Source organism: Ursus maritimus, unplaced genomic scaffold (genome assembly GCF_017311325.1).
Source record: "Ursus maritimus isolate PB19 unplaced genomic scaffold, ASM1731132v1 scaffold_14, whole genome shotgun sequence".
NCBI lineage: Eukaryota > Metazoa > Chordata > Mammalia > Carnivora > Ursidae > Ursus > Ursus maritimus.
In genome coordinates this window covers 34,878,817-34,898,941 of record NW_024423786.1, presented here as the reverse complement: position 1 = coordinate 34,898,941, position 20,125 = coordinate 34,878,817, and the positions used below count along the sequence as shown (strand labels likewise).

Sequence of the window (20,125 nt, the reverse complement as noted above, 5' to 3'; positions counted from 1 at the left end):
CAGGACTGTGCCTGTGGAGGAAAGCAAGCCACACCTGATTTTTTTAAACCTCGGCCTAAATAATGTTCAGGATGGCTGCTGCCACCTATCTTGAGTCCCTTGATAATTTCCACTCTCTGCAGACTTCCTTCCTACTTCCTCTGGGGGAGTGTTGAGTAGACAATCTGGGTGGTGGTCAGCAGCTGCTGGCTTCCACCGTGCCCACGGCTGCATTTCATTAGTGGGTAAACTGATTGCTCCGAGTGTGTTTATGTGTGGGTGTGGCTGTACAAGCCTGTGCACTCCGTGCACTATGTGTGTGGATACAGAGACACACAAGCCATTATCTTGCTCTTAGCCCACCCTAAATTCATTCCTGCTGGAAGAGTTATAAATGGAAGGTTCCAATCGCCGGTGGATACAGGCTTTTGGTAACATGTGCCCCGGATTCCAACTCCCCGGCCTCTTTGTGTTTGTTTATATGTTATTTACCCTTGCTTCAGAAAACTTCCCCAGACCCTGGGCCTGAGTCCCATTATCCAGACATGGAACCCTCCTCTTCCTCTGTGGCCTAGAAAGCCCCAAATGGTTTTCTGATTTAGAAAATTAAATATAATCTGACTCTTGTGGCAAGCTTTGCGATTCCCAACCAACAGACTCTCCCATTAAATATATAACATACACAACATCTAAAAGTATCACCAATCTCACATGAATTTGAATTATAGAGGCATTCAGTGCCCCTCGGGTAGGATTGCCAGCTTCTTCCCAGGCGCTCAAAATTGGGCAGTTTTCCAATGGACCATAAAGCTCCCAGGAATGCTGACTAGCACGTGTGTTTGAATTTCTGTTGCTCTTTTAAAGCAACTTAAGGCAGGGACGAGTACCTGAGAGGGGTATCTTCCCTTCCCCTGTGTCCTGCCTTCCCCACAGAGAGTAATTGCAGTGACTTCTCAGACACAGAGCACAAGTGTCATCTCTATTTCAAATGCAGTATTTTTAACATCTCAACATAATCCCCCCCCCGGGGGAATATTTATGCAGACAGGTCTTTTTTTTTTTTTCTTTTGAGTAAAGCAAGATGGGACCTTAGCGGTGAATGCATCAGCCCTACTCAGACACTTTCTCTGGCTTGCAGTGATTCTTGCTTTCTGACACGGAGGCTCTCAGGCTGGTGAGCTGTCATACAGCTCTTTTCCCTCCATCTTCACAGGCGCATTGGTCTGAGCCAAGCGTCCCCCCTGGTACTGGGCTGTGACGGCCGCATAGGTGCAGCCGTAGACGGCAGCCGCCAACATCATGAGGCACACGATCCCGCACACAACGCCGGTGATGACGACGGTGGCCACCGCGTGACGCAGGTTGGCCGGCCTCGGCTTGGGCTTGGGCTTGAGCTCACACTCCGAGGGGTCTCGCTGCCCCGCGCTGTGGCTCTCAGGAGGTCCAGAAACAGGCTGGTGGGCAGAGCCCAGCTGCTGCCCCCTGGAGGACCCCACATCCGGAGAAGGGAAAGGGCAGGGCTGGTACAGCTCGTGAGGGATCTTCAGGAGCTCCTCTCCCTTCCAGGTGTCCGGTGACGCACAGACGACGCTGTCTGTTACTCCCCCTTTAAAGAACAAAAGCAAAGGATGACGACAGGGCCGGAGACAACTGAATTCCAAAATCCTCAGCCTGCAAAAACTTAGGCAGATGGAATTTCTAAAGCACCTGTTCCCCGCCACCTGGAGTCAAAGGACTCAACCAGGTTTTATGATTTTAGGATTTCTAAATTGGCTAAATGCTAAAAATGCCACACACTGAATGGGCAATTGTGTATGACCAAGGATTTGTTAGAATGCAGGTCACTGCTACCTTATAAATGCCGAGGGAGAAACGATCCAGAAGCCGACAAGGAGGGTGGTCAACCCGAGGTACTGTGGCCAACCACATGCTTGCCGCTCACCCCAGTAAGGAACCCGCCACGCAAGACAGCTAGTAGCAAATTCCCATCGGAAGTCTGACATACTAAGTAAATACGAGAATGTCCTGTGTTGTGATGTTGTGCGTTAACTACAAGGCTGCGATGTGTCTACCAGCGCCCTTCGGTGATGCCAAATGGGGAGGTCAATGGCCTTTTGCGTGTTTGTGTACCTTTGACAGTAATATTAGTTTAGTTCATGGAATTAAGTACAATTAACATGTTTCCTCGGGCCTTGGAACATTGAGTAATTTGAGAACTGAACTTTCCAACACGTTATTAGAGCCAGGTTCCACTCTCTGTAAGGTGATTGATTTCCGGGTGGCTAGTAATTGTTTTCTAGAAAGAGCACTGAGCTAACGGATTTCATTCTGGCCCAATATGATTTACTATCTGACCTCAGGCAAATTAACTTCCCTGATTACAATTTTTTTTTTTTTTTTGTCGTAAAAACACTGTATTTGTATCTGACTTGGTAGTTTACAAAGCACTACTCGGTAAGTCCTCACAACCCTGCTCTAATGGGTAATTCTTGTCCAAGGTCACCCAGGTAGGTCATAAGTGGGCCGATAAGCACTCAAACCCAGCCCATCCCCTTGATCCCAGTTTTCCCGCTGTGCTCGCTGCCTCTCTCCACTTCCTCCTTCCTCTCCCCACCCCCCGCCCCCGCCCGAGCCTCTTGAGGTCAGCAGAGTTAATACAATGACCCTCAGTGTAGCCCTTTGACAGGGCAGAACCTGGCCTGCATGACCTGTGGCTCAGCTCCCCTGGCTGCCATGAGCTTCTCCTCCAGGAGGGCTGTGAAGCCTGGCACCACTTTTAGCCAAGTTAGGTTGGAGGTGCTTTGTACACACCACGGGCGGATTATGAAATGATACCAGAAAGTCACATGCAGGAGATGGGCATTTCAGTGTCGTTATAACCTTCCTTCGCACAGCTCTTCAGAGTTTGCAGAATGCCTTCCATCCATTGTCTGAGCCTCATAAGCCGGGTCCTGCAAGGCCCTATGCGGAGATGGGGCCATTTTGTAGTGCCATCGTTATCACGGCCCGGGTCACACCGAGTTTAGTGGCTACGGCAACACTGAACCTGCACCTTTTTGTGGCCACTGCTTGAAACTGAATTGCCGGCTGCTAGAGTCACTTGGGCCCCTTCCGGCTTCTTCAGTGATTTCCCAGAGGCAAGAGCCCCAACCCTAAAGCAGAAAGGCAACAGAGGAATTTCCTCCTTTCCTGAGCTGACATGCAGGAGGCTAGAGGGGCAGGGTGGCCACTCCTGATGGGCCCTAGGTATCCTCGGGCTATGCTGAGACTAAGGATCCCTGCCACAGAGACCATTTCGTGCTTCCGCCCAGGAATGTGTTGTAAGGCAGAAGGCCAGAGAACCCGAAATGAAGTGTGGGGCTTTGAGAAGAAGTGGTGATATTCAGCCTGGCCAGAGAACACTGAGACACCCCGCAGGGGAAGAAGGGCTGCCTGCCGTGGGCCCAGCAATTCTGGAGGCTGACTCATTCCTAGACTGAGGTGGTTCACCCAGTCCCTCCAGGCTTATCAGTATTAGGGGGGGAGGCATGGCCTTGGGACCCACAGCACCGAGGAAATACACAGGCTAGAGCCTGGGGCACAGCTGGAAGTCAGGGGCTGTGGCCACCAAGAGCTCCATGGCCACCTTGTGCAGCTGTGTCCTCAGGAGTCACCTCCCAGCCTTCCACCACCATCTCTTCAGCCATGAGCCCAGGAGGCAAATCCGCTGATGACAGCTTGTGGGTCCCCCTCCCTTCTATATCCATGGAAGCTGATAATGTAAGCAGTCCCAGCTTGCCGAGCCCTCATTATCCCCCACCTGGCCCCTGGTAGGTCTTTACCAGTGTCTTGGAAGAAACTGGATTCCAATCTTGAGTCGATTACTTAGCTGTGTAACCCTAAGCAAGTTACTTGACCATTCTTTGCCTTTGCTTGCTCATCTGGAAAGTGGGACATGGGGGTAATAATTAAAAGTCATGTCACAAGATCACTCTTAGGCTCAGCTGGGGGCAGTAGGTCAAGTATTTAGCACAGTGCCTAGCTGTAAAGGTTCAATACAGTTAGCTGTTGACATGAAGATGATTTGTTTACTCTTGAATGGAGAGAGAGCAGTACTAATCACGAAATCTCTGTGCATGCTTTTGTAAAGGAGACATTTCGTAGGTATTCATCAAAGCACGTTTTTTGGCTCTTGGGCCCACAGGAAGGCAAAATTTCCCGAGTCTTTGTGGTCAGGTTGAGGACTGAGCTGTGGCCCATGGAACCAATGAATGCCACTTTCAGGCCACAGAACCCCCTGCTTAATCCTCCATGTGATCTGTTCCCACTTGGTGGTGACCTTAGAGGCCACGTGGTAAAGTGGCAGCATTAGAAGCTGGAAGGAGCTTATGTCCCTGAATGACTGTGTGGGACCCAGCCCTAACCCCCAGTTCCCTCGAGTCTAACACGAGCGAGCCACAGACTTTTACTGTGCCCATCACCGACAGGGGTGTCACATCAACCAGTCTGTCCTGACTACTACCTTACTATTTGTATTTATTTATGTATCCTTTAAAAAAACAAGGTCTTGACCAATTTTTGCCTTCCTCAGTCTATATTATTCCTCAGGGAGTCTGAGAATCAGAATGGGCCTTTCTCGGGCTTCCCTGCCGGGTTCCACCTGGTGGTGCTGAGACCTGGCAGGGGGTGGGGGTGGGGACACTAATTTGTCCAAAGGTCACCAGCGAGTTTGTGGCAGAGTAGGGAACTATCTCCTATCTCCGATCTCCTATCCCACGTTGCTTCTAGTGTCCTGGACCTGGAAACTATCTTTTGTCAAGAAATGTTCTTCAATGAAAGCTGTTTCTGCGATGGTTTGGCTTATGCTTAGCATTTAGTCAGAACACAATAGCTAAAGCCCTTCCCCTCTAGGTGTGACAAGTTTTATTTGCAGTGACCTACAAGAATGATTTTTGCCACAGTCTATGCCCCTGTTGTAGGTCAACTTGAGGATTAGTTGGCTGGGGATAGGCTATTTGTTATATATCGTTGATAGGGATTCTTAACTCCATATTGTATATCTGAACTCACGTTGTGCTCTCTCCCTCTTCCTTCTGTGTAACTGCTACAACCATCCAGATTCTACTGACTCCCTAGTTCATGTCTACAGCCCTGAGATCTTCTGAGTTAGAGGTTCAAACATACAGCCACCAACTCAGCAGCACCCTTGGATGTAATGGGCACCACCAGCTTGACTTGCCCCAGATTCAACTCTTGATTTGCCACCTCCCTCCCCCATGTACTTGCCCACTTGCCAAAGAATGCAGGACCAAGACCCCACCTCCCAGTCTGCCCCTTATCAACCCTTGGCGTCCCTATGTATGTGGTTAATCTTGCAGGACCAAACAGAATTTCCCATTATAGACTTTTTTCTTTGTTCCTTCATTTCCCATTCCAATCCATTAGCAATTTCTATTAGTTCAATATTCCAGATACATCCCCAAAGTTGATCATTTCTCATGACCCTGGCCTGGGCTGCCATCTTCTCTTCCCTGGGTGACTGAAATCACGTTCTTCCCTCATCCCCTTGCTGCTGCTTCTGCAGCCTATGGTCTGCTCTCCCTCAAGTCACCAGAGTCACCTTTTGAAACGTAATTAGATCCTGTTCCCTTGACTAAAATTCTTCATGAGATTTCCATTTCATCTAAAATAATATCCAAATGACTCAGCCTGCTCTGCACGCTCCTACATGACCTGGCCCCTGAGTCCTTGTGTTGCTCGGCTCCGTCTGTTCACTCCATCCCTTCTTCTGGTCTCACCACTCTGCGTGCCTCTTTCTGTCTCTCAGTCAAGCCAAGCTTAGTCCCCTGTCAGGCCCTTTGCCATTTCTCTCCTTTCCCCCAATTATCTCATGGCTCATTTCTCCTCCTTGTTCAGGGGCTGCTCACCCATGTCACCTCCCTGTCCTTCCTGTCTGGAGTGGAGCTCCCATCCTGTCGCTGTCTCCCCTCACGCCGCCTCCTTGCATCCTTAGCGCCAAGTGCTGTCTGAACTTGCATATTGATTGGCTCTCTTGTTTAACGTCTGTTTCTGCTACCAGAGTGTAACCTCCATGATGGTAGAGATTGTCTTGTTCACCTTTTCTCGTTGTCTAGAAAAGCGCCCAGCTCATAAGTGGCATTCAAGCACAGGAATGAATGAATCATGCTTGAAAATTAAGAGGAAGGAAGAACTGTGATGTAGAGGAAAGAAAGTGGGGCTAAGACCCAACATTCATTCATTCCATTCTTCTCTGTGCTTCTACTCTGTCATCCTGGGGAAGTCACTGATCATCTCTGGGCTGCCATTTCCCATTGATCGTAGGCCAGCATTGAGTTAGAAGGGATTGGAAAACTTTTCTATAAAGAGCCAAGTAGTTAATATTTTAAGCTTTGCTATACACGACTATTCAGCTTTGCCCTTGTGGTGCAAAACAGCCAAGGACGACACATGATAAATCAGCATAGATGTGTTCCAATAAATATTTACAAAAACAGGAGATGGGCTGGATTTGGCTCTTGGGCTGTAGTTTGGTGACCCCTGGGTGATTTCCAGAACGCTTATCTTTAATATTCTAGATTCTTTTGCTTTGATTTTTATCATCTGGTTAAAGAAATAGTAAACAACTTTAGAGAGGGGTCCCTGCTGCTTCCAATTTCAGTAACAGTGGTACTTGCTACAGCAGAAGGGACAATCTCAGGGAAGATTTATAGCTATCAAATTGGTAGAAGCATACACAGGGGGAGGAGTCCCAAGGAGAGAGACCCTACTGGATCACACTTGAAAATTAGAATTTTGTGTCACTTCGGGGTCGAGCAATTATTCAGGGGGTGAATTTCCCTCCTCCTTAAGGGCCTGCAGCTTTCAGATCAATAACACTGTTAATCAAAAAGTGGAAAGTTATCTCCACAAATCATATTGGTGGATAAATTTAAGTCATGAATTTAAACACCCTGTAATGACCCGTTGCCTCTCTTGCCTGCCATACCCTAAAATGACATCAGTGTGGAAAAGCTTACACGGGCCCCTTGCACACTCCTCAACGTTCCTTCTAATGCAGACAAGAGACGAGGTTCAATCCTAGGCTCGTAACACACAGAGGGGGACTTCCCAACAGACTGACCTTTATAGATAAATTTCTCCAGCCAGAGTTTAAGACTGAGCAAGTGGCAATTGCACTGCCAGAGGTTGTCCTTGAGCAATAAAAGCCTCACACTGGGCATGGATTCCAGGAGCGCTCGATCAAGCTGCCGAAGCTGGTTTTGTTGAACTGCAAATACGGTCAGGTTCTCCCAAGGCCTCCCCAGGGAGGCGGGAAGGTGGCTTATGTTGTTTGAGGACAAATCAAGCTCCCTCAGCCGTGGGAGGGAGTGGAAAAGTCTGCTTTCCAGGGAATGCAGGGAGTTCTGGGTTAGGTTCAAGACCTCCAAGTGCCGAAGTCCGTGGAAAACCCCGGGGACCAGATGCGAAAGGGAATTGTTGCGCAAGTTCAGGATCCTGAGCTGTGGCACCGACCTGAACGCAAACGCCGGAAGCTGGTGTAGCTGGTTATCTTGCAAGTGCAGCGTTCGAGTCTGCGGAGGCAAACCCGAAGGGACTTGGGCCAGCCCCTGCCGGCTGCAGTCTACGGAATGCGAAGATGAGTGACAGCGGCACTTCTCTGGGCAGCCGCCCGCCAGCCGGAGCAGGACGAGCGCGCCGGACAGCAGAAGCAGTTCACCTACGAGAACAAGAAGAAACTGAGATGCGAAACCAATTCGTAAGTGGTGTCAGCATGTGTTCCCCTTGAGATCGCAAGGAATGTGCCTGCCTCAGGGCCGGGAACACCTTTTACAGCCTGTAGGAGAGGGTCTGCCATTCCCCGTCCTTCGGAAAGTCGGGCGGCCTGAGTACGTCCCGGTGGGGTCGACTGCTGCACATTCTGTGTCAGAAGCCTGGGAAAAGATACTTTCCCAGTGGCTCGGTAAATGGAAGGGGGGAGACTTAAGGATATCACGTAGGAAGGTGAAAAATATCTTGGGGGAGGGGCGGTTCATGCCTGTTGTAAGTGCCGCAGAGTTATCTGAGGCCTGGAGTTTAGAAAAATGACAGGCCAACCCGATGGTCACATTTCTGAAAAGTAGGCTTCAGATCAGTGTTGTCCAATAGAACTTGCTGTGGGGACGGAGATGATCTTCACCTGCTGGCCAGTCTGGTAGTCGTTAGCTGCATGTGGCTACTGGGCTCTTGAAACGTGACTACTGCAACCAAGGAACTGAACTCTTATTTGCATTTGATTTTAGCTAATTTAAGTTTAAATAGCCACATGGTGCTAATGGTTACCATCTTGAATCGGGCGAGTTTAAAGTATTCCTCCATATAGATGTGCATCTTTGTGGGTGTAATAATTCTGTGAATGATGACCATCTCACTTTTTATTCAAGAGATTTTAACAATGCAGGAAAGCATGTAGTAAACACCCATATTCCTATAGCACAGTTCTGTCAATCATTCAGAGCTTGTCATATTTTTCATTTTTTTTAACTTAAAGAAACAAAGCATTACTGTACAGTTGCAGTCCCTTTGATTCGCCCCCAAGTCATGTTTTCCAACATGAAGCCCCCTCACCCCTACCATTATGGACATATCCTTCTAGGCCTTTAAAAAACCAAAACTTAGGGGCGCCTGGGTGGCACAGCTGTTAAGTGTCTGCCTTCAGCTCAGGGCGTGATCATGGCGTTCTGGGATCAAGCCCCACATCAGGCTCCTCCGCTGTGAGCCTGCTTCTTCCTCTCCCACTCCCCCTGCTTGTGTTCCCTCTCTCGCTGGCTGTCTCTCTCTCTGTCAAATAAATCAATAAAATCTTTAAAAAAAAACAAAAACAAAAAAAACCCAAAAACTTAATAATAACAACAACAGCAAATAGTCATGTAGCATGGGTTTTGAGCCAGGCACCATTATAAGGGCATTATAATATTATATTACAGTATATATAACTAATTAATATTATAGATAATTATATATTGTTTATAATTATATAACATTATTATATTATATATTATAATATATATTAAATATATAATTATATGATATATTAATATTTATTATATATTAATATATTTACTATTATATGTAATTATATATAATGTTATAATATAAAATATTATATATATTAATTTAAGCCTCATAACCTTGTAAATCTGGTTCTATTACATCTGCATTATAAAGGTGAGGGAACTGAGGCCCAAAGAAGCTAAACCACTTGTCCACGGTCATATAGTGAGTAGTGGAATCATGATTTGAACCCAGTCTTTTTCCAGAGTCTGTCAGGATCCTTACCTGCTGTGCTTTAGAACCTGTCAAGCTTTTCCACACATGCACAGTACATAATGTTTTATATAGTGGTCTTGAAAACTCTACATAAATACCGTCTTTGGCATGTCTCATTCTGCCATTTACTCTGTTCACTTAAAACTGATCTAGCCACGTAGATATGGAGAGAGTTCATTCATTCCTTGTAAATACTATAGACCATTCCATGGTGACACCACGCCAGATTTAATATTTAGCCACTCCATTGCTGATGGACATTTGCGTTGCCGCAGTTTTCCTTCACTATAAACAATGCTGTCGAGAGCATGCTTGTGCAGGGCAACCTGGCCATGCAGAAATTATGAAGAGGGTCTCCAGAATCAACAGGAACCTCCTTGCAGGGTTCAGAGAGGATGCTGAGTTGACATTTTTTTAGATACTGCTAGGTCATTATCCAGAGTAGCTATATTACGTCCTGCTTTTTTCCTGGGACTTGAATTTCAGAATATGGCAAATATCTATCAAGAACATTTTGTGAAATTGATAGAAGAACTCACAAGGCCATGCAATAATATTTAAAACTTAAGATGGTTATCTACTCATAAAGAAAGCTCTCAGAAGAGGCTGTCTGTTCAGTTTGGGCCTTGACTAGGGAATAGACAACGTGGCTGTCCAGTGCGCTGGGCCCTCGAATTCTCTACTGGTGGGAACAGCACTGAAGGCAACAGGGAAGATATCCGGAGATACCTTCTGAAGATTCTGCTCTGTTTAGTTTGCCTCAAGGGAGGCGGAACATCACAGTTCCCTTCCCTGTTCCAAAATATAACAGAGCAAAATCCTTGTTTTCCTTTCTATAATTTTGCAAATAATCGAAATGACTCCTTTCAAAGGCAGTGCACCTTCCTGGCAGAGAAGAGTCAATACCCCCACTTCAGCTGTGGGTCTCAGGCATCAGTTAGTTGCATGAAATCAAATCTTAAACCAGGGAACAAGTTTTCCACAGAATCCACTCATCTATTAATGACAGGCTTGTCTTTCTGAGCTTGTGGCCAGTTTGCTCATTCTTCCTTGAGTCCCACTCCCCCGGCCTGTCCAAGGGGATGATACATGACCTCCAACTTGAAGTGCTGTATTTTCTATGAAATGGCCCATGGCATGCCAACGGCATATCCCCTCATGGCTGGGTACATTTGCTCCCATGCCCTTCTTCTGACCCAATGTGGCACAAACATAAACTCCCTCACTAGAGACATTTTTTATATGTTTGGTCTTTAGAGAAAGACAACCTCAAAGGTAAGTTTCCCAAAGATACCTTGTTGAGGGGACCCCATTCCTCTCCCGGATGGAGAACTTTTTCTAAGGCGATAGGGGATTAATCACGGCTCACCTTTCATGGCTGAGTGTCCACAGGCTTCCTCGTGGAACCCGTAGCCCACCTTTATTAATCTGATCCACACACTGAGGGCATGGCGAGCTCAGAGACCAGCTTGTCATTCACTTTTTCAGGATCCCCGCTTGTGCTTTCCGTCCATGCAGAACACGGTTGTTGCTTTCAGGGACCACGTATTTAAGCAATCCCGCCCCTGTCTCCATCTGGCTGGGATTGTTTTCCGTAAGAGGATCTTTCAATTGTGCCCCCTCTTCTTTCTTAAAGTGTCGGCCTCCCCAAGATCATCCTTGCCTTTCCCATTCAGACGACGAGCCCCAGAAAGAATGTTTGTCAAACCTCAGTGAACAGCTGTAGCATTCAAACATGACCCCGATGGCTCAGCCTTTTTGATTATTTAATCTGCTTGAAGTCCAGGGCACCAAAATGAAATGCCTTCTTAATCCGGTGGTGGTTTCTGAATTCTGTTGACGTATTAACCGTGCTGTGTCAACCCTCGCCGGGCTGGGGGACGCTTGCTGTGGGTCCTCGATCTGGGGGTCTAGCAACAGAGCCAGCAGAGTGTGTAATGTGAGGACAAATTGGCCCGCTGGAGGCTGACACGGTTTGCACAGTGCACTTGTTTGGTCATCGAAGGCGTATTCAGCCAACATCCGTAGGGATTAGCTGTGTTGACAGGGTCTTGATGCCCTGAAATTCATAGTCATGGTTTCCTTTAGTGGACATCACAGGCTCTTCTCCCTGGTGCCACAAATACTTCTCAGCTGCTTCTTTGCTTACCCCCCTTCTCCGCCCCCCCGAATTGACCTTTTGGTTCGCGTGACTTTAGAAATACTTCTCGGTCTTTCATCGTTTCCCCGATGGTGAGGTTCCAGCCCTTTCCTCATTTTTCACATATAAAACAATAAGGCTGCCCCGTGAGCATCAGGCGTCAATGAACTGTGACTGTTCCCTAATGGAAGCTGTTGGGAACTTTCCCACCAGGGACTGGAGCATTTCTTTGAATGTGCAAATCCCCCGTCATCTGCGGAGGTGGGGTGTCAGTGCCTCAAGCGGCTCCTCGAAGTGTCACAGTGCTCTCGTGCCCAGGGCCACCACAAGGAAGGTAAAAGCCATGCTTTTATTGGGGCAGCGTGAAGGCGCGTCTCTGGCCCCGGGTAGTGTAATACAGCAGGGGAGTGTGGAATCTGGAGTCAGAGGGGCCTGGATTTGAATTCAGCTTCACCATTCACCAGCTGGATGTCTCTGGGTGAGAGTCTCACCCCCTGGGATCCTCAGAGCTTCGTCTCTAACATGGGGATAGTGGTATTTTTTGCCTCATGGTATTGTTCCCAAAATTAAATTAAAGCAAGCGATACATGCCACAGACCAGAGTGCCTTAATAAATGTTCACCGTTCCCCATGAGAATGCCTCACAGGACTCCTATGCTGCTAGCATTCGAAGAGCAGTCTTGACTGGACAGGTAGGCAAAGCCTGGGACACCTGGCCCCTCATGCGACCCTGGTGGTACCAGAGGACCCTTGTGAATGAAGTTGAAAAATCGGATGGTGACTATCCTTCAGAGCCTGCTCTTTGGAATCCCTGGTCTCCTTTGGCCGTGTCCCTTCCAGCCTCATGGAACCCAGTATACCCATCCTGCCCCCTTCCTGAAAAATCTGCGTTACCCAGCCTGCTACCTTTTATCCTCTTCTCCAACATTCTATGAGTACTGGGGATACCGTGGAGAAAAGTCAAGTGTAGGTGACAGAGAGCCATTTAAATCTTCATAAGGGCTAAAGGGCTCCTTCCTTCCTCCCTCTCCTCCTTCCTCTTTATTTGCGGGTGCACAGAATTTAATCATAGTCATTCCTTGGTGATACATGACCAGCAATAGCCCATATGTAGCTTTCAGTCATTAACTTATCATAATATAGCGAACACCTATGAACCTAACCCTCGCTCTAAGAGCTAGAAAGTTGCCAGTAACTTACATCAACCCATGTGTCTGTGTCTTTCCCTGGGGTTGGCAAACATTTTTGTGTAAAGGGCCAGATAGTAAACATTTTAGACATTGAGGGCCACACAGTCTCTGTCACGACTACTCAACCCTGATATTGTAGTACAGAGCCAGCCATAGTCAATCCGTAAACAAATGGATGTGTCTGTGTTCCAATAAAACTTTATCTACAAAACAGGTGCCGGACAGCGTCAGCCCACAGGCCATAGTTTGCAAGGCTTGCAACATCCCATTCCCTAGCCACCGCTATCATTCTCCTTCTCCACCAGCCCGGTCGGACACTCAGCTAGACACACCCAGCAGCCTGTCTCCTCGACTACAAACTGCGCAGCTGGAAAGGATAATGTTTAGGGTGTTCTTGTGTCTAAAACCTTGTCATTCTCATTAGAATGCTTGAGGGGACTTGAAAGAGTCTATACTTACAGACTTAGGGGGTATTGGGCAAAGACCCTGGCTGTCTCTTTGGGTTACAACGGAGCTGTTCAGCTGTGTCTTGCAGGGCCCATCTAGGGTCCAAGTCTCATGGGCTCCAGAGGCCTGGGAAAGATGAATGCATTGACAGCACGGCTGAGCTTAGCAGGCCAGGACGGCTGCAGAGAAACCTGCAGCCAAAGCCAGGCTGTGTGGCTAACCGAGGAAGCCCACTTTCGTGCTGTTTATACTCTGAAGCTGGGTGACCTTGGGCAAACCACAGGCTCTCTTTGAGCCTCAGCTTCCTCCTCTGTGGAATGCAGATAGTAGCTACCTCATATGGCACAAGAAAGAGCAAGTGATATATGTTAAGTGCACAGCACAGGTCTGGCAGAGCAAATAATCAAAACGTGGCATCTCCTATTAGCCCCAAAGAGTCCGGACTGGCTGCTCGCACCTAAAATGTGCATAACCTGGGAACACGCAGAGAACCCGCGCAGCTGATGGGTTCCTGGGAGACATGCCTTACTACCCAAAGGGGCTTTTTGGTTCTGTTTTGCTCCTGCTGACTCTAACAGGCGATTAAAAGATGGGCAGTGCACGGTTGGAGAAGATGCCTCCCGGACACTGAAGGATTTGGACGCGGAGTCTGATTGATTTATTCCATCTGACCTCAACCCAGAGAACAAAGGGAGTTTGCTAATGCCTGCAGCGCCTTGTCTCTCTCCTTCCCTTGGTGAGGCAGATCTGAGAAGTGGCAAGACAGCTGTGCATGCAGAAGGGTAACAGAGATGCCAAATGTCAGGTCAGGCCAAGGGGCTGTAGACGGGAGGGGGCTCCACCGTGAGGGTTCCTAGCACCGAGACTTAGTCAAGAGCCCAAGTTTCTCATGCGAGAACTTGCTTAAGTCAGAACGTTTCCTAATTGGTCTTTTTAACCTTTCACCTTCCTCAAAAAAATAATCAACAATTATTAACATTTGAAATTGAGGATGTTTTGAAATCCAACAAATGCGTATTCGCTCTTTCTCCGAGGTAATATACAACTATTAAAAAAAAAAATGTTAGAGCTAAATATACTCACCTGGGAGGGTATTCATAGTAAATTGTCAGGTTAGATAAAGCAACTTGAATAAGAATATACATTGTGTAATCTTATTTATGTTGCTGAAGGGGGGAGGGAAAGTCAGAGGTGCAGAGCTGGAGGGGTTAACCCTAAAAATGTGCCTTGGTTTGTCTGAAGATGAAATAAGTGGGGAAGGACAGACGTCAAATAATACTTACTGCCCAGAAGACGGAGATATTTGAAAGGAGCAGAAAATTAACTTCTGTTTATACCTCTGCGTATTCAACTTGCTACAGCAAATGCGTTATATCTGTAATTTTAAAAATACAAAGGAGGAGAAGAGCTGACTTTTGTTAAGTAGAAAGTAGAGGTGCATTTCATTTACTAGAATATTTGAAGCAGCAGATTGTTAGTGACTAGGTGAGTTTTATGTGCCAGTATCGCATCCTAGAGTTCCCCTTATCTCACTCCATGAGGATTAGCCCCCAAAGTGATACATGTCTTTCTCTGCCAAGTGATCACCACGTGTGAACAGACTTCATAATGCATGGAAGATTTCTCCCAGTGTTAATATCTGCTTTGGTAAAATCATGGCAAATTACTCCCCCATCCCTACCAGCAGGCCCCCATCCAAAGCAGGTGCTGCAGTGATCTGATGCGGCGAAGGCAGCCGGGCCAAGTGACAGCTGCTGCCCAGTATAGCTCAGAGAAAGACTTTGGCATCATAAATCCATGCAGAAATTTCATTTGGTTGTGGACGAAATTTGGCATTTGGAAATATTTCCCTAGGGTTGTAGATGACCAAATGGCACCCAAGTATAAAGTTTATACAGAGCTATTTAAAAGACCTCAATCTTATTTCCTTCCTTCCTTGTTTCTTTCTTTCTTTTCTTTTTTTTTTTTTTCTTTTTCTTTTTCTCTTTGGTCTTATAAAACATATAGCGAGTGAGCTAGGAATATGTTTTCCAATGGTTATAGTATTATGTATTTAGTGCTTAGAATGGGCCAGATGTTGCTGAGGATTTGTACTGGTTAAATACAAATCTTTAATGTAATGTTGCTACTATAATGAGTAACCTTCCAGATTCATTGCTTTTATCACAGTCTAGTTGAGGTTGACAAGCCGCCTTCCATCTTGTCACTGTGCCTTCCTCTTAGTTCACAGAACCCTCTCCCTCAGCTGATGGTGGAAGAAGATGAGGGTCAGGCATGGTCCCTGCCTGGAAATGGTACTTATCACTGGGCTTACATTCCATTGGCCAGAATGAAATCACATGACCATATCTAATAGCAAGGGAGGATGGGAAACGTAGTCTAACTGTGTGCCTTGGAAGAAGAGGTATCCTAGAGCATTAGCAATCTCTGCCTCTACACTTTATTTGCATTATCTTGCTTAAAGCTGACAACAACTCACTAGCCTATAAGCTTAAGATGGTTTCTTTTAGTTCATCTCATAGTTTCTGTAATATCTTGTAGAATAGTCATTGAATAAATGTTGAATGTTGAAGGAATGCATGAATGACAGATCTGAAGCATAGAAAAGTTAAGTAACTTGCCTAAGGTGTCCAGCATATTTATTGCAAATATGCAGATTGTGAGTCCCCACATTAAGGATAATATTCAGGGAAGTTATAGTTCTACGTATCTCATGTCTTAAGTTATATTTTTATACAGTCCATTCTGACAGTAAGTTACAAATTCAATTATCTGGAAGCTCTTCCTAACTCAGAAGATAGGAACACAGTTTCCTTTTGAGCCACTCAGTGGAAAATCAAGGCTATCATAGAATTTCTCTAGTGAGGGGCACCTGGGTGGCTCAGTCGTTAAGCTTTTGCCTTCGGCTCAGGGCATGATCCCAGGGTCCTGGGATCAAGCCCCAAATCAGGCTCCTCCAGTGGAAGCCTGCTTCTTCGTCTCCCACTCCCCCTGCCTGTGTTCCCTCCCTCACTGGCTGTCTCTCTCTCTCTGTCAAATAAATGAATAAAATCTTTAAAAAGTAATAAATAAATAAATAAATAAATAAATAAATAAATAAATGGATTTCTCTAGTGAGGAGGTGGGAAGATATGTACAGCTCCTCATTCTGTCTTGCCTTCTTGATAAAATAAAAATTCCTACCTAGGGCTACCTAGGGTCATTTCGTTTATATAACTATCCATAGAGTTTAAACTCCCTTGACCTGGCCTCAAGATAGCTGATAAAATTAGTAGAGTAGTGGATATGGAATGTGTGCCTTCAACCTCTCTAAAACGAAGGAAGCCAATGGCCTAAGTGTATGAGACTGCTTCTCAGTGCCCACTTGTCCATGGAGCCCAAGTCTGAGCTAGGTGCTGTGGGAACTAGAAAAGACAGAACACTGGCTCTTAGCCTTCAAAGAACATACCTGTCTGTGGGGTGCTATTTAGCAATCTTTATTCATTATACTAGGGTCAATGTGGATCATCTCATCACCTTGAATCTGCTACCCATGAGAAGCCCACACATGACTTTGTTGGACACTAACACGGTCCAGCTCTCCAGGAACCAAGTCTCAGAAGTCCTTTGGCTAGTAACAGAGGCAGACCTAGATTGGTTTTTGTTTTTTGTTTGTTCGTTTGTTTTTTTGTGGGGTTTTTTTGAGCCATCCATTCTGATTGTCAAGGTTAGAGGAAGTACAGACTTCACATTCCAATGTCTTCCCAGCCTCAGCTTCCCAGCACTTGGTTTGCCTGCATGTAGGATGCATGTGAAGATAAAGACGCATCGGGGGTAAGTATGATTAAAGGTAATTAGTGAGCTCATGTGGCTGGTGGAATAAACATAGACAGATGCTGGTTCATATAAAGCTAACCAAGAAACAAAAAGATCGAGAAACATGGCAGCTTCGGAAGCTTGGCCAAGGCCTCACACTGACACACTGTTTTACTTAGATCTTTTGATTGGCTACTTTTGTCTCTGCCCCAGGAATAGAAATTGGAATCAAATTTATGTTCATGGTTGATTGTTTACTGATGTTACACATAAAATGAGTGTTCTGTGCAACTCTTCTTGGTGAATTTATATTTGTTTTTGTACTTCTATGATAACGTGATGGTCCGGTTTCTGAAATAGATGACAATGTGTTTTCATATTTTCAAGTTAGTTTAGTGTGTGTGCCTTGTGCTGCACTAATGAATCTGCGTTTTGCCTTTTCCTCCTGAAGATTTGCTCTATGTGAACTGTTTGGTTCATGTAGCTTGGAACTGTCCTAGAAAACACAATTGTCTCAGGCAGGACTTACATTGTAACCCACCAGTTACAGGCCCGGGACGGTTGAGGACTCCTTCTCGTTATTCCAGCCTTCATCCATCTCACCATTTCATTCTAGAACAGTGTCCCTGTTAAAAGCATGGAATATGGGCTGAACCCATCTAGGTTCAAAGGCTGCCTCCAACATTTACTGGCTCCGAGAACTTAAAGACATTATTTAACCTCTCTGATCTTCAATTTCATCATCTGTACAAAGAACCCAACTGGCAGGTTTGCAGGGAGAGTTAAATAATAATATTTTTATGTACGAGTCTGAGCAGAAAACAAAACAAAACAAAAACCTGTCTTTGCATGTAGCAGTATACATGAGCTAGTATCTTCTCCATCATTCTGTCTGTACGGCATGTATCAGCGAGGCACCTAGGCTGCAAGTACTTAACACTAATCTGTTTGGAACAATAACGAGCAAGTTAAAGCAAGGGACCATTTTGCTTGTGTGACAGAGTTCACCCTCTTTTTGGACTATAAAGCAGGTGCATGTAGGTGTTATCTGGCTAGAATCAGTTCAATCTAAGTGAATTTGTGTTCACCTGTGTGATTGTCATCAAAATAGTTCCAAAGACAAAAGAAAGTTGGCCATTGGTGTCATGTGACTGCACCTTCACATGGGACATTTGTCCGCAAGATACAAACCTGTGTTGACATGGATGCTTCCATCCACATTTATAATGGGCAGCTGCCCATTCTGGCACAAGAGTAATGTTCTTATCCTTTCCCTTCATCCAAGAAGCCCATTGGGCCACCTCCTATGGGCTTGTGCTGTTGCTTCTTCAAGATTTGTCCCCCACTCTTTCCTCTAGCCAGCGTGTCCCTGGTAGGAGGCCCCATTCCCCATCCTTGCGTAATTAGAGAAAGCATGTCGTCAGCTCCCCAGAGCCAGTCTGCTTTCATCAGGAAGCACGACTCTCTTGGAGTTTCGAGCTTGATAGGAGTGGAAACATTTGTGTTCAACAAGCAGGCTCCTTCATGTGTTGTCAACATTTCGTTTGTGATTCTAATGAGGGCCAAGAAGAAAATAAACTCAGCAGACGGCTCCCCGCTGCTACAGCTGATGTTTGTAAGTTTCCATCCGTGGCCTCGACTTGCTCCTACCATGAAGGCATTTGGCAATGCAGCGATGTGCCCCTGCTGGGTGTGACCGAGAACTAAGATGGTTCTTCCACTGAGGCAGTCCTGAGAAAGGGCAAGGTTTACTTCCTACAGACTGGAATTTCTATTCTTATTTGATGCTTTACATGTCTCCTAAAGGTGAAAACACTCTTCCATAAAAAGGGTGTATTGGAGGCACTCTCATTCTTGACCCCCGACTCATCTCCTCTCTGAAAGTCTGCTGTAGATTTCGTCGTGGAGTCTTTCTTTCTTAAGGAGTCATCTATTGAGTGCTCCTTACCTGTTAAGCTCTCCATTTGGGGATGTTATGGGCGTGGAAATAAGACACAGAAAAATAAGGGGACCCATAGTCCCAATGGCCCCTAGGGTCTCGCGAGGAGACAAACATGCATGTTACCGCCACACAAACCTCTGTAAAACCTCAGCCATGCAAACTGCTAGAAAGAGGAGGTGCATAGTGCCATCCTAGCATGTCAGGGAATCTGACGGGATCTTGGGGCAGCCAGCCTCTGGTTGTTATAACAGTGTGAAGGATGGACGAGAGTTTATCGCAGAGAAGGGAAGGGACAAGGGCTATTCCAGGTAAAGACAATCCAGGTAAAGGCTGAGAGACCAGAGAGATGGCACAGCACCTGAGGAGCCCCCAGAAGCCAGTGTGGTACAGCAGAGGGGGAGGGGAGGGACTCCGGCAAGCAGGTGCTGGGGAGAGGTGAAGGAGCCAGTTGTGGAGCCCCCCACCCCCATCTTCCTCTGTGAGTGTTATATTAATATTGCAAAGCGGTGTCTCGGACACACAGCCCTCTGCAAGAATGCTGCTGCCTGGCGTTGGGGTCGGGATTAGAGCCCTGCAGTGTAATGTGCTTTGGGACGTGCTGTCACCTCGCAGGCGGAGTCCTTTGCCAGCCTCATCACCTCACCATAACTAGAGAGATCCTTCTTGCCGTCCTCAGAATGCTTCCTGGAGGAGGTGGCCGGACTGCGTTTGCAAGCATTACGAAATCTCAGGACACGTTCATCAAACCCTGAGCTCTTACTTACAGCGTGGGGTTGTGGCAGATCCATTCCACACGTGCCTGAGAGGCAGCAGAATGGAACTGTCATCCCCCCGCCCCAGGTGCCTGAGTCCAGTGAGGCTGAGGACAAGCCAGCCCTGCTGACACTCATAGGCTACGTTCGTGCAACAGAACCCTCCCTCCCGAGCGTTCGAGCGTATGTTAGGTGGACGTAATACCCGGCAGACCAGGGGTGGTAAATAAGTATTATAGTTACCTGCTTTGTAGGCCCAAGCGGCCCCACCAGCAGCCCCATGGGGCCCACCCTGGCCTCATGGCCTTGGAATCCTTTTCAGCCAAGTATCCAAGGCAGACAATAGCAGACAACAGTGGCGTCAGGCTAACACAATCCGAGTTGCTGTTCCTGAAGCAGATCCTTGTCATTTGCAAATCTGACTAAGTCCAGCATACAAAGCCAAGGGCCATTTCGCTGGGGGGGGGGGGAGAGAATTTGAATCAAGGCCTGGGAAGTTACTGACTGAGCCCACATACCACCCCCTGCCACCCCCTCCATCTCCGCTACCCTGCTCCCACCCAGACTTCTAAGT

At 46.8% G+C, this 20,125-nt stretch overlaps 2 protein-coding genes across 2 annotated transcripts in view; one reads left to right on the top strand and one right to left on the bottom strand.

Moving 5' to 3' along the window:
* Positions 1-20,125, top strand: part of CACNA2D3 (calcium voltage-gated channel auxiliary subunit alpha2delta 3) — an 834,639-nt gene that overhangs the window by 697,796 nt on the left and 116,718 nt on the right. The gene's annotated exons all lie outside the window — the stretch shown is intronic.
* LRTM1 (leucine rich repeats and transmembrane domains 1) lies at positions 1,146-8,382 on the bottom strand. Its single transcript, XM_040628118.1, has 3 exons — positions 8,299-8,382; positions 7,100-7,715; positions 1,146-1,585 (listed from the first exon to the last, which is right to left on the bottom strand). The coding sequence occupies exons 1-3, from the start codon at positions 8,380-8,382 to the stop codon at positions 1,146-1,148; spliced, it is 1,140 nt and encodes a 379-aa protein (XP_040484052.1).